At 56.0% G+C, this 13,790-nt stretch overlaps 1 protein-coding gene across 19 annotated transcripts in view; it reads left to right on the top strand.

Moving 5' to 3' along the window:
• Nucleotides 1–11,224, top strand: part of TCF3 (transcription factor 3) — a 69,412-nt gene extending 58,188 nt beyond the window's left edge. For 4 of the 19 annotated variants that reach the window (XM_061466707.1, XM_061466721.1, XM_061466709.1 and 1 more), the window contains 8 exons: nt 307–385; nt 1,169–1,242; nt 2,001–2,204; nt 3,284–3,407; nt 3,874–4,039; nt 4,963–5,201; nt 9,307–9,451; nt 10,734–11,224. In XM_061466707.1, coding sequence (XP_061322691.1) covers nt 307–385; nt 1,169–1,242; nt 2,001–2,204; nt 3,284–3,407; nt 3,874–4,039; nt 4,963–5,201; nt 9,307–9,449 — 1,029 coding nt within the window. In that variant the 3' untranslated portion in view covers nt 9,450–9,451; nt 10,734–11,224. Of the gene's footprint in view, nt 1–306; nt 386–1,168; nt 1,243–2,000; nt 2,205–3,283; nt 3,408–3,873; nt 4,040–4,962; nt 5,202–8,526; nt 8,754–9,306; nt 9,452–10,733 lie in introns of those variants that run through there. The other 15 variants (XM_061466725.1, XM_061466712.1, XM_061466726.1 and 12 more) reach the window with 13 other exon arrangements.
• The last annotated feature ends 2,566 nt before the right edge of the window (nt 11,225–13,790 follow it).

Below are 13,790 nucleotides of genomic sequence, written 5' to 3'. Positions count from 1 at the left end.
AAACTGGAGGGTACTGGTCCCACTGGGCTCTCAGAGCTTGGGGTTGCCTCTCTCCTGTTCAATGCAGGGACCTTTGTTTCTGTACCCTGCAGTGATTTCTTGGGGCTCTTGCTTTCCTCCAAGGTGGGACCTGAAGAACAGAGAGCTGTGCAGTGGGGACAGAGGGGCCCTGGCTCTCCTGGGGAAGCTGTGGGGTGTGGGTATGGGAATGGGCTACCCTGAGTGGTCCTGCTGCACCTGGCTTGGGGAGGGCTGAGCCGTGGCAGGGTGGGTGCTGCTGACCAGATCCTGCTTCTCTCACTGCAGATTTACTCCCCGGATCACTCTAGCAATAACTTCTCCTCCAACCCCTCCACACCGGTCGGCTCCCCTCAGGGCCTTGCAGGTGGGTGAAAACCACTGATTTTTGCACAAAGGGGGATGTCAGGTTTGCTTTCAAGAGATCCATGGCTGTGTACTTCCCCAGGCAGCCCCAAACCCTCATCAAAGACACTTGGGGCAATCTTGCCAAGTCCACTTCGCTTTTAAATGTAGGGGAGTGATGAGGAAGGACAAGAAGACAGGAAGATGCTCTTTAAATGGCCCTGTGAAGCCACATGTCTGGCTGCTTTAGTGGATTGGAGCTTTCCCCCTTTTTGGGGCCAAGCAATGCCTGCCTGCTGCAAACGGCTGTGCCTGCACTGTTTTTTGCCCCTGTATAAGGGGCAGGTGGCTCTGCTTGAGTTAAAGCATTGCTGCCACCCAAGGGGACCTGCTCCTACCCTTCAGACAGACCCTGTCCCAAGCATCCTGAGCATCCCATCTCGGATGGTTCATGCCTGGTTTTGTCTGCCATGGAAGGAGAGCAGTGGGAAGCGAGAAGCAGCCAATGGATGAAAGCCCATCTCTGCTCCCATCTGGTGGCAGAGGTCTCCTTTCAGCAGCATCACCCCCTAGGCTGCTGCTCCCAGCAAGCTTACTCACACCTAAAAAACCTCTCGAGGTCTGAAGGCCCAAGCTCAGTGTCCTGCTGATGCAGAGCAGAAATGAGCCCACTGTAGGGGCCTGAGCTCAGTATCTGCTGATGAGTGGTGGCCCATGGGTTGCCACACGTGCCATGGTGGCCCAGCTCCCAGCACCATCTAGTGGCAGCTGTGCCCGGTCCCAAGCTCTCCCTGTTTGTTCACAGGCACATCTCAGTGGTCACGGGCAAGCGGACAGGGTGCCTTATCTCCCAGCTACGAAGGGAGCCTCCACACTTTAGTAAGTGTCGCTTAAAGGTCTGTCTTCTCCTTTTCTGTTCCATCCCTTGCATGCCTAGTAAAGGGCTTGGGTAAGAGGAAGGTGGTTAGTTGATAGATGGACAATGGTCGAAAGCAACAGAGCTGGGCACTGCAGCAGAGTTGGACCCTGTGGGTCTGTCCAGTTTTTGCCTCCCTTTCCTGAGCAGTTACAGAATCACAGAATCATGGAATGAGTTGGGTTGGAAGGGACCTCAAAGCTCCTCCAGCCCCAGCCCCTGCCACGGGCAGGGACCCCTTCCACTGGAGCAGCTTGCTCCAAGCCCCTGTGTCCAACCTGCCCTTGAACACTGCCAGGGATGGGGCAGCCACAGCTTCTCTGGGCACCCTGTGCCAGCGCCTCAGCACCCTCCCAGGGAAGAGCTTCTGCCTAAGAGCTCATCCCAGTCTCCCCTCAGGCAGGTTCAAGCCATTCCCCTTGGCCTGTCCCTACAGACCCTTGTCCCAAGCCCCTCTCCATGTTCCCTGCAGCCCCTTTAGGCAGTGGAGCTGCTCTCAGGTGTCCCCTTCAGGAGCTTTCTCTTCTCCAGGCTGAAGAAGCCCAGTTCCACTTGTGTGACCCCTTGTGCCTTTAGGGGATGCCACTGACTTCCCCAGGGGTTGTTTCTCCCCTGCCTTGCAGTAGCTGAGTGCATGACTGCCACCAGCATGCAGAGCTGTAGTGGGTTGCTGGCTTTATAGGCATTAACGTAGCTGTGTATCTCTGTCCTGTCCTTCAAGCAAAACAAAATGGAAGACAGGTTGGATGAAGCCATCCACGTGCTGAGGAATCACGCTGTGGGCCAGACAGCCGCCATGCCGAGCAACCACGGGGACATGCACGGGCTGCTGGGCTCAGCACCAGCCCACAGTGCCACCGTGGGCAGCCTGGGCCAGGCCTTCCCGGCCTCAGTCATGTCCCTGGGGAACAGGCACCCGAGCCTGGTAAGTGTGGAAGCATGGGGGCAGCTGGCGGGGACATGCTGGGGACCCTTGTGGCAGGGTGCCTGCATCCAGAGGAGTCAGAAGATCAGAGTGGTTTGGGTTGGAAGGGACCTTAAAGCTCCTCCAGCTTCAACCGCTGCCACGGGCAGGGAAGCCTTCCACTGGAGCAGCTTGCTCTGAGCCCTATCCAGCCTGGCCTTGTTGCCTTTGTTGTGAGAAGAGCTCAGTGAGGTCCAGGCTGGGTCAGCTGGTGACAGCTTGGAATGGGTGACATGTGTTGTCTCACCTTGTTCATGCAGGAGGGTTGGATCAACACCAAGGACAGTGGTGGCTCTCGGGCACAAGCTCCCTCATGCCACTTGCTCATGCTCCTTCTCAGGACAGGCAGAATTGGTGAAAGCTCTTCTTCTTTCCCTCTAAGATGGATGGAAATCCCTCAAAACAGCTTCAAGCTGTCCTTGGGATGTGCAGGAAGGAGGAGAGAGATCTGGTGTAGGGCACCAGGTATAGAGAAGTATAGAGGCACCAGGTATAGATCTGCACAGGTATAGAGAGCCAGGTATTGCCAGGACTTCTCAGCTGCCAACCATTCAGGCTGGCACCACATCCTGCTATGCACATGGGGAGTGCTGATGTGTGATGGCTCTTTTGGGCTCCACGGAGCACGACAGGTCCTGGGTGCCTTGAGCACATGGATGCTGGGGTCCCCATTGTCCAGAGGCTGGTGACCACAGGAGAGCTGGTTTCCTACTGCAGCAAGCAGTAACACATCTCCAGTCCCTCTAAAGAACCACATGTGCTTCCCTCCTGAGCTCCCCAGACTCAGCTACTAAGCGAGTAAGGGGGAAGCAGCACTGTTGGGGTCTCTGCTTGATGCAGCTGACCTGCAGTGCCCGTGCCACGGAGCAAGTTGGCTCTTCCCTCCTGCATGCCTGCAGCCTGGATAGTGGGAGTGTGTGGGGAGGGCATGTGGCTGCACCTCAGCCTGCTCAGCATAGATGCTCGGCGTGACTGTGCCCATCCCCACTGGCCATGCTGCTTCCCCCCTCTCAAGGCTTGCTCTGCCTGTTCTGCTGTAGGTGGGAGGAGGTCACCCCGAAGATGGGTTGTCCAGCAACCCCAACATGCTCCACAACCACGTTACACTTCCATCACAGCCCAGCTCCCTCCCCGACCTCAACAGGCAGCAGGACACGTACAGCGGTAAGGCAGCTCTGCTCACCTGCATGCTTGGGGCTTGCCTGCCACAGGGGAGATTCAGGTCACCCATTAGGTCCAGCCCTGTGCAGCAGCAGCCTGGGAGGGGTGGATATGGGTGCTCTTGCAAGGCTGGTGCTTCTTTGCAGCATCCCCAGGCCTGTTCCTGCCTTGAGCCTTTTCCAGAGGTTTAGCCTAAGTGTTCCTGCCTCTTCTGCCAGCTCTGGGTGCACAGAGCCACTGGGTCCTGCTCTGCTGAGTGAGGTTGGACCTGGAAGGTGGGCAGGGGAAGAGCAGGGAGTGGTGGCAGGGCAGAGCCAGCACCCCAGTAACTCCTCTTCCTGCAGAGCAGCAATGCAGGATGAGGCTGGGAGGCCACATGCTGGGGATGCAGTGCAACAGGAGCAGGGCCTGGGGACTCTGTGTGGGTCAGGCTCCTCCAACCTTCCATGTGTGGCTCTGCTTCCCTCAGCAGGCTTGTCAGGGGGGCTGGGGCGAAGCAGTGTCTCCTCGGGAACCAGTGAAATAAAGAGGGAAGAGAAGGAGGACGAGGAGAACACGTCGGTGGCAGATAACTCCGAAGAGGAGAAGAAGGAGCTGAAACCCTCCAGGAACAGAACAAGGTGCTCTTTGAACAGGTCTCTCCCTTCACTTACACGTAACCAGGCTGGGGTACAGCCATAGTGATCCCCGGGCACTGGGCTCAGCCCGCTGTGGCCAGGGATCTTCCTATGGCACAGACCCACCACAGGAGCCTTGAGTGTCCTCACACAGGGATGGCCCAGCCTGGGCTCCCGCTGTTGGGGAAGGGGCCCTGCCATCCTTTGCTGCTGGCCTCCATCCCCGTGGCCTCAGGGCTTCCTCGTGCTCCTAAAGCAGAGGGCTTGTGCCTTTACCCACACAAACTGCACTCACTGCGTGGTCTCTTGGAGCTTTGCTTGTGGCCATGCATGGAAAGGACTAGAAGGGACCTAATGCTCAACTGCCCTCAGCCAGGGGCTGGGAAGCTTTTGACCTCCTCCCTGCCTCTGGTCATCTCCACTGTTGGCTCTGGGCTCTTGTATCCTCTGTCACATCCAGTCAGGTATGTGGCAGTGGAGCACGTTGAGGCTTCCCTGCGTGCTGGCTTGTCTGCAACCTCACCATCAGCTCGGAGACCTCACCAGGGTGCTGCTGCCCAAAGGGGCAGCGCCAGCCCTGCTCCTCCACACTGCAGCCACCTCCTGGCCTGGAGGCAGAGGGCTGCAGCTTCCCAAAACACCAGCTTGGGGCACCAGTGTTGCCCCTTACACTTTATCCAGGCCACCTTACAAGCTGCCAGCAACAAGCTCAGGCCTTAAGTCGCTTTGTGGTTTCTTTCTGTGTCGTTTAAAACCAAACAGACCCCAAAACAGAGGCAGAAGAAGAACCTGAATGGCTTCTGTGTACAGACCCCGTGCCTGAGCACGCGTGGGGTGCGGTGTCTCGGTGCCTCGGATGTGTGTTGCTTTTCTGTGAGTTGACCAGTGCTGAGAGTGCACGCGAGGAATGTCCCTGTCTCGTTCTTATTTTAAACCATTAGTCAAGATGAGGATGAGGAGGACGATCTTCTTCCCCCAGAGCAAAAAGCCGAGAGAGAGAGAGAAAGGAGGGTCGCCAATAATGCCCGTGAGCGCCTGCGGGTCCGTGACATCAACGAGGCCTTTAAAGAGCTCGGACGCATGTGCCAACTCCACCTAAACAGCGAAAAACCGCAGACCAAACTGCTAATCCTCCACCAGGCCGTATCAGTCATACTGAACCTGGAGCAACAAGTTAGAGGTCAGTGAGGGTCCCGGAGTGGTGATATTTGACGTATCTGATCGGCACGGGGCTGTCTGTCTGTCTCCTGTGACACATGTGCTCTGGTGCCTTGCACTGTCTCTCTGCCCTGTGGCCTTGGGTTCTCGAGGCTGTCGATGTCTTGTTTGGTTTTTTTTTACCTCTTTTTTTTTTGGTTTCTTTTATTATTTTAAGTATTTGGTTTTTAACCCGGTTTGGATCCCTGCTGTTTGCTCCTTCGCCCCCCCGCTGCCGCCGCGTGTGCTGCATGCCAGGCCCCGCGGGGGTACCCGCACCGTCCTCGCTCTCCTGCAGCAAGGTGTTTGGTTCAGCTGCTTGCCCCCCAAAATGGGGGAGTACAACAAAAAAACCCCACATTTCACACAGGGGATGCAGATCTGATGCCTCTGCTCCAAGCACAGAGCCAGGCTCTGCTCCCAGCAGCGGGCGATGCCCCATCCCCGCTGGCCAGCCCAGCACAGGGCTCTGCACTCCCAGCCCCACGGCTGTGGGCACCCAGGAACACCTCGCTGGAGCCATGGAGGGGCAGCGGCATGGAGACACTTCCTTCCCTCCCTCCTTTCCCTCCCTCTTTTCCTTTTCCTTTTTTTCCTCCCCCTTTCCCCTTCCCATTTCTCCTTTCTCCTTTCCTTTCTCCCTTTCCTTTTCCTTTCCTTTTCCTTTCCTTTCCTTTCCTTTCCTTTCCTTTCCTTTCCTTTCCTTTCCTTTCCTTTCCTTTCCTTTCCTTTCCTTTCCTTTCCTTTCCTTTCCTTTCCTCCTTCCCTTCCTTCTTTTCTCTCCCTTCCTCTGTCCTTCCCACTTGTGCATCCCCCTCAGCCAGCAGTGCTTCCCCGTGTCCCAGTGGGAGGGGAAGCGGAAGGCTTTGGCTTCCCACTCCGGAGGCCTTTGCTGCTTGGTTCCTGCATCCTGCAGTGCATGCTCGTGCTCCCGTGGCAGGTTAACCCCCTTTCTCTCTGCAGAGGCTGTTGTAACACCATCGCTGGTTTGTGCCTGGCTGTGCTCCTCTCTGCTGGCCTCTGCTGTTGCATTGATGTTGGAGTCCTTTGTGCCTCTCTTCAGTTTGTAATTTTTTGCCTTTCATAACATGGATATTTTTTTCCTGTCTCTTTTGGTTTTTTTATTTATTTTTTTTTTTAGTAATTCCCCTTCCTTTTGCTTTTTGTGGATTTCCAGTTTTTATTTCTCAGTTCTGTTCTTTCCGATCTCCTACAGACAGTCCCCAGCCGTGACCTCTCGGGGGTCCCACTCTCTACCTTCTACTTGCTGCTTGCGGAGTGAGGCAGGAGCCACGGGGCGGCGGGGGGCAGGGGCAGGGGCAGGCAGAGTTGGCACCGTGTTCACTTTGGTCTCCCACGCTTGTCCCTTTTTAAACCCTTCCTGGAGGGAAGCGAGCCGAGCCCCGCACGCTGCTGCCGCCGCCGGCCTTGGTGCAGGCAGCTTTGGCCTTCAGGCTGCTTTGCAAGGAGGGAAGTCAAGTCCCACATCCCCTCCTGCATCGCTGCTGTGGAATTGAGGTCGTTGGGTCCCAGCTGGGGGGCTGCCAGGATCCTCCTTGTGCCATCAGGCGCTAACAGGGAAGGAAGGGAATGGGTTTTGAAGGCGGCCAGGCAGGTCAGTGCCCCCTTTGAGCAGGGCGCAAGTTCACTGTACGTCCTTATAACCTGAAGGATGTAACTTGGATAGGATAAGGGGTGATGGTTTTAAACTAAAAGAGGGAGATTCAGGCTGGATGCGAGGAAGAAATTCTTTACAATGAGGGTGGTGAAACACTGGCACAGGTTGCACAGAGAGGTGATGGATGCCCCATCCCCGGAGACATCCAGGCCAGGCTGGATGTGATTCTGGGCAACCTGATGTAGATGAAGATGTCCCTGCTCATTGCAGCAGGGTTGCACTGGATGAGCTTTGAAGGTTCCATCCAACCCAGACTATTCTGTGGTTCTGTGACCCTGCAGGGGCCATGCAAACCACTGGCTGGTGGCAGGGAGATGGCCCCATCCTGCACAGCTGCTGCTGGAGCTGTGTCCCTGCTGAAGGGAGCCATCAGCCAGGGTTCTGGCCATCCTGGACCTGCTGGCGAGAAGGTGGCAGTGAGGAGGGGACGCAGGCAGGGACAAGACAGCATGGAGAGGATGCAGGCATTGACAGTGGGCAGCTTCCTGTCCCACGTAGGCAGACGTTTGCCTGGGGAGCCCTTGCTCCCCATTCACACACTTGGGACCATCTGAAGGCTCTGACTCTTTGGTGAAGGCTCATCCCCACATGGCTCCCCTGGAGCCGAAGGCCAAGGTCTGTCCCAGTGCCAGGTCTCACCCAGGGACCCTCCTCAGATAGGGGTCTTCACTGCAACAGTTTTTGCTCTGGGGGAGAAGGTCGTCTGTACCCTAAACTGGGGTGTGCAGGGGACGGGCTGCAGGCCAGGCTGCCCTTTAAGATGCTGCCAGCACAACTCTGCCTTTGCCCTCCCAATCCCTGCCTGTTTTGGGCACCCCTGGAGTGCTGCCAGTGGTGGAGGCTCTCCCAGAACTCCTGACAGTGCCTGGAAAGGAAAATCAACGCCTTCCAGTGTGAGTTTGCTGGGTGGAAGGATCTGGATTCATTGTCTGCGTGCGACTGATGCTCAGCAGCAGCTGGAGCACTTGGATCTGGCCCCTGCTGCTGCACCCATAAGAAAGTCTGGGTCTGGCTGCCCAAAGCACCTTCAGTGGCACAGGGTGCCCAGAGAAGCTGTGGCTGCCCCATCCCTGGCAGTGTTCAAGGGCAGGTTGGACACAGGGGCTTGGAGCAAGCTGCTCCAGTGGAAGGGGTCCCTGCCCGTGGCAGGGGGTTGGAGCTGGAGGAGCTTTAAGGTCCCTTCCAACCCAACCCATTCCATGATTTTGCCGCAGATGTGATTTCTGACGGAAATCTCGCAAACAGAGATTTGCTGTCTGCCAAAAAGCCTTTCCTTGGGACATGGAACCTGATGGTTTTGGCTGCGGAACCCCCCCTGAACTTTTGGGTTTTCAGCCAAAACTGAACAGGAAGGCAAAGTTGTGCAGAGAAGAGAAAGTGAGGGTGCTGAGACTGCATCCCCTGCCCGCTCTCACCCCTGGCAGCACCCTCCGGCCCCGTGCTGGCAGCACCTTGCTGTGGCTCACAGAGGCTGCTCCAGGAAGCGCCCAGGACGAATTGGCTTTGCAGAGTGAGGCTGTTTGAGCCGTTTGCAGTGGACACCAGCAGCACTACCAGCACGGCAACGTAGAGCCCCCCCTCCTCCCCGCTCCCACCCCCCTAACTAATCCCTGTGGTGCTATGAACCCAGCAGTACAGACGAGGCCTTGTCACTGGAGGACAAAGATCTGAGGGACCGGGAGAGGAGAATGGCCAATAACGCCAGGGAAAGGGTGCGTGTGCGGGACATTAACGAGGCCTTTAAAGAACTGGGACGCATGTGTCAGATGCACTTAAAAACGGACAAAGCACAGACCAAACTGATCATCCTACAGCAAGCGGTGCAGGTCATTCTGGGCCTGGAGCAGCAAGTACGAGGTATGGTAACAGCTGCAGGTGCCTTTCGGGGCCTTTCTCTTCCTCCCCCCCCTCCCCTCCATGTCTCTGCGTGTGTGTCCATCTCTGTTGTGACTCCTGCTGTTTGCACTGGTGGAGCTTTCCAAAGCCCTGGCCCTGGGGTGGATTCCAGGCCGCTCCGGCCACCCCCCTTTCCTGCTTAATGGGAATTTGGCCTCTGCATTCCATTAAGCAGCTTTGGAAAACTCAGTCCTCAACTCCGAGAGCTGGCCGAGGCGCTTGGGGTTCTCTCTCTCTAAGCAAGGACATGTTTCAATGGGCATGGTGTCTGAGCCGGGCGTGGGGTTCTGCTTTATTACCAGGGGTCTGGCCAAGTTCCTGCAGCCACTGCAAGGAGCAGCAGGCAAAGAGCAGCTTGCACTGAGGTGGTTTCCTCGCATGGTCCCATCTGTCTGTCCTGGGACTCTGTCCTTGCTCTCTCTTTTGGATGCTGCTGGCGCGCGTGATGCTGTTGCACAAACTGAGGTTGCTTCATTCCCTCCCTCCCTCCTTCCCTTGATGTTTTTTGGCATAGAGCGCAATCTGAACCCTAAAGCAGCCTGCTTGAAGCGTCGGGAAGAAGAGAAAGTGTCCGGAGTAGTAGGAGATCCCCAGATGACACTTTCAGCTTCACATCCTGGTCTAGGAGATGGTCACAACCCTGTTGGACACATGTAAAGGTATCATCCCTCACCCTCTGATCCCAGCACCCCACTGTGGGTCCAACCCACTGCCAGTGCATGCTGGATGGATGCTCAGGCCCCATTAGTTTGGCATGAACTGGTGTCCTTCCTAATTGACTTTCAGTAAATGACTTGCATGTGCATGTCTTTTGCTTGTCTGGGGAGACCCAAAGCCTCTGCCCCATGAGAGAGGTGCAGCCCTGTAGGCGAGACAGAGGGCTTTGATGCTTGCACTACCCTGGGTGAACCCACCTCTGCTCTGTCCCTCCCAGCCCTGCCCCATTTGGCTTCTGGAAACCAGCAGCTCCTTTTCCTGGTGAACCTATGGGAGGGAATGAGCAGGTCCCAGAAATGCCAAGACCCAGAAGGTGAAATTCTTCCAGCGAGACCGTGGCAGATGCAGGCTTTGTGCTGTCCCCATGTCTAAGGGAAGCCTGTGCTTGGCCAGCATTAACTGACCCCATTTGGCCTCAGGGGTGCAGGGATGTCTGGGGGGGGATTGAGGAGATCAGGAGCAGTGGGTCCTGTGCTGCAGTGTGTCAGCTTGCAGCTCCAGCACACCCTAGGGCATGTGGCACCAGGCTGAATGGTGCAGGTGACACGCTGGAGGGATGGGATGCATCCAGAGGGCCTTGGACAAGCTCGAGAAGTGAGCCCATGTGAACCTTATGAGATTGAACAAGGCCAAGTGCAGGGTGCTGGCCCTGGGCTGGCTAGCAATACATGGATTGGGGGATGAAGGGAGTGAGAAGGCCTTGGGGTACTGGTGGATGGAAGAGTGGACATGTGCAGGCAGTGTGCACTTGCGGCCCAGAAGACCAATTGTATCTTGGGCTGCATCCCCAGAGCACGAGCATCAGCTCGAGGGAGGGGATTCTCCCCCTCTGCTGCCTTCTGGGAAGACCCCTTCTGCAGTCCTGATCCAGCTCTGGAGTCCTCAGTACCCAAAGGACGTGGACCTGTTGGAGATGGTCCAGAGAGGGGCCACAGGGGTTGGAACTGGAGGAGCTTTAAGGTCCCTTCCAAGCCAAAGCAGGCTGGGGTTCTTTGACATCCCCTGCACCTGCGGCTGCCCTGAAAAGACAAAAGCCAAAGCCGGTGTCTTGGCAGCTCAGTGAGTTCATGTCTGGGCTCTGCTGCAGCCACATCGAGCATTGGGGCTGACTCCTGCAGACACAAGGCTGCAGCAGGAGGAGACGTTGAGTTTGAGGAGCGGTTTTGTTCCCATTTGGGTTTCTCTCACTTCAGCCTTTTGGGCTTTTTCTTTTCCCATTTGTAGATCTGTTTCTTCTTCTGGATCCAGAGATCTGTAGGAAGAAAACCCTCGGGGTGACCTGCAACCTTCTCTCCCCATAAACTTTAGTCCTGCTAATACTGACACACGTGGACGGATCCTGGCGTGACGTAAGGGGTGGAAAACACACACCTTGTCAAAAGCAAGCAAACAAAAATTGCCTTAAGTATAAAGTGCAGACCAGTCAATACATATCACTCAGTTAGGAGGGGGTGGCGTGGTCTCTTGGCTTGTTCGCAAGCAGCCAGCAGCAAAATTGTGCCTAAGCTTGATATTTCTTTTTTTAAATGAAAAAAAAAAGAACATTAGTTACGAGATTTTTTTTTTATGTAGAACAAATAGCAATGCCTTTGGGTTGGTTTTTTTGTTTTGTTTTGTTTTTTTTTAGCTTCTTTTGCATATGTTTTGTAAGCAACGAAAATAATTCTTTTTTTTTTTGTATAAAAAACACAAAAAAAAAAAAGTCTTGTACCCCACATGCTTTTCTGCTGCTGTTTCTATAGTTAACGTTGCATCTTTAGAATCAACCAGAGTAGTAAAATTGTATTAAGAGAGACTGGATATAAAGAGAGGAATTCTCACATTCGGCTCTGCAAGCCACTAAAAGCGAATGTAGCCACAGCAAGGGGATGTTCATCCTTGCTTGGCTTGGACCTTCCATTAGACAGAAACAAACTGATGGGCTGAAGTCACCGTCTCTTTGCTTTTGGCCACTTCTGAGATGGGCAGAGGAAGTTAAACAGCGAAGCCGGTTGAGCAGCATCCCTCAGCCGTGCTCCTGCTCCTTCTGGGAGGTGACCAAGGGCCATTGAGGGTCTCTGCTTTACTCCTGGAGCATCCCGGAGGCTGCTATCCCACCCGGGAGAGGAGGTGCCCCACGGCCCACCCAGAACATCGTGGGGGTGGAAGAGAACCGAGACAATGGGATGCTTCCAAGGTAAGCAAAGAAAGCAACACAGAGGCAAGAGGGAAGCCCTGGCCGGAGGGAAGCGCTCCGTGCCCCTGCATCCAAGCAAACGCCCGCTCCAAGAGGCGCTTCCCGGGGCAGCGCAGAACAAAGCTGAACTGAACAAAGCCGGAGGACTGGGAAGAGGCCGAGGTGGATGGAGCGAAGGCAGCAGCAGGACACGGTGCCAGCAGCCTTGCAGCAGCCGGAGCCGTGGATGCTGGCAGCAGGCAGGGGAGCAGTGACCTGGCTGGGCGCTCCCTCCAGCCCTCAGCAAGCCGGGACCAGCAGCAGGATCCAGCACAGCTTCTCCCCTCACTGGAGCCACCTCAGCAGAGGGGCAGAACACTGCAGGTTGTGGCGAGGGCTGGTTTCATACCACACCTTCCCCACTGTCACGTCTCCAATCCAGTCCAATCCAATTGGAGGCACTCTCAGCTCGGCACGCCGCCTGGTTTGCCATGGGGACGCAAAGTGGCCAGTCACCTCCACATGGGCTCCCCATTCGGTGCTGGAAAGGAGGGGAACAATGAGCATACCATGCTCCAGCAGCCAAGCCGATGATTCCTGCGCTCCAAGGGCTTCCCAGTGTCACTTCTGACCGCTCCAGTGTGCTCAGCAGGAGGAAGACCCTTAGCGTGCCTGGAGGTGCAGGAGCAAATGAAGAGATGCTCAGTGGTGCTGAGCTGTTGGTAGCCATTCTGGAGTTGGTAGTGGAAAACCATCCCATGGAAATTTAATCTTGGTTCTTCCCTCTCCTTCCCCTTCTGAAGCATTTTGTGCCCAGTTCTTCCCAGCTCTGGGGGTGGACAGGGTTAGCTCTTGGGGGGAACGTGTTAAATCCCATCTCAGAGGTGGCCCACGACATGTCAGGGGGAACATGGGAACAGCAAGTACAGCAGGACCTGCAGCAGCAGGGCCCATCTCTCCCCTCTGCTTCTCTGGCCAGTGCTCCTGGGAAAGCTGTGTTGTTTTGGCACAGGGAAAGGGCAGGACTGGCACACAAGATGAAGTCCTCCAGCACTTCCCAGCAATCCCAGGCTTTGGTATAACCTCCTGGTTATACCTCCTCTGTGCTCATTGCTATGCTTCGTGCTCCAGCAAAACCTGCCAGAAATGCTCAGGACATTGATCATCTCCCACCTACACCTGGGTACCACGGGCTCAGCCTCTGTAGCATCCCTCTGGCACTGCAGTGTCCCACCATAGCTCTCAGGCTTCCAGGGGCTCCTGGCTTTCCCAGCCTACAGCCCGCTGCTCCCACCAGCGCTTCAGTGTGGTGAGACCTGAGCCCACAGCAGCCTCCAGCTCCAGGAAGGCTGGAAGGGTCGGTGGCTGCGGTCCCTGCAGCCCAGGAACATGCATCCTTCTCACCTGTGTCACCAGACGTGTTTCAGCCTAAGGAACTCGTCAGGTTACAGCACTCTTCCTTCCCTCCCTTGGCTCCTTCTGCCTGCAGAAGCACCGGGCAGTGTGAGGCGGATGAGGTTTTCCTCCATGGGCACCAGCGTTCCCCTGTGGAGCAGGTCCCTTGCAGTACAAGCCATGTCTTCCTGAAGCATCCTGCCACGTTGGGTTGGAGCAAGTAAAACACGCAGGGAGGGGACAGTGCCCCTCTGCAGCCAGGTCTGGATGCTCAGACAACTGGGCTAGGAACTGGAGACTCACCGGCTGCTCTCTGCTTCATCCCCTGAGCATTCCTTGCCCTTTCATAAGGATGGTGCTGAGGCCATTGGTGTGCTCTGCTCAGGCTGTTCTGCTGCTTCAGTGCCACTGCCCCAGGACCAGGGAGGGCCGGAGCAATGTCCCAGCCCTGGCAAGCTTGAGACCATGGAAAAGGAAAACCAAAAGTGCTTCCCCAACACCTGGATTTTGCAACAAGAGTTTGAGGTGCTGGTCATGTCGCGTACAGCTGCATTGGAGAGGGGCTGTGGGCAAGAAAAACCTGGAAACACAATTGGGAATCGGAGAAGACTGATGATTTGTTCAACTCCTTCATCCTGGCTGATGCTCTGCAGAGCTGGGGGGGGGCTCCATCCCCACACCATCAGGCACTGCAACAGAGCTGGGGCTTTTCATCTGCGTTCAGGTGGTTT

The sequence above is a fragment of the Pezoporus flaviventris genome, unplaced genomic scaffold (assembly GCF_033815535.1).
Source record: "Pezoporus flaviventris isolate CSIRO_AGI_PZ_B2104156 unplaced genomic scaffold, CSIRO_AGI_Pfla_v1 ptg000043l, whole genome shotgun sequence".
NCBI classification, from domain to species: Eukaryota; Metazoa; Chordata; class Aves; order Psittaciformes; family Psittacidae; genus Pezoporus; species Pezoporus flaviventris.
The sequence above is the reverse complement of the archived record's forward strand: the minus strand, read 5'-3'. Positions and strand labels throughout refer to the sequence as shown.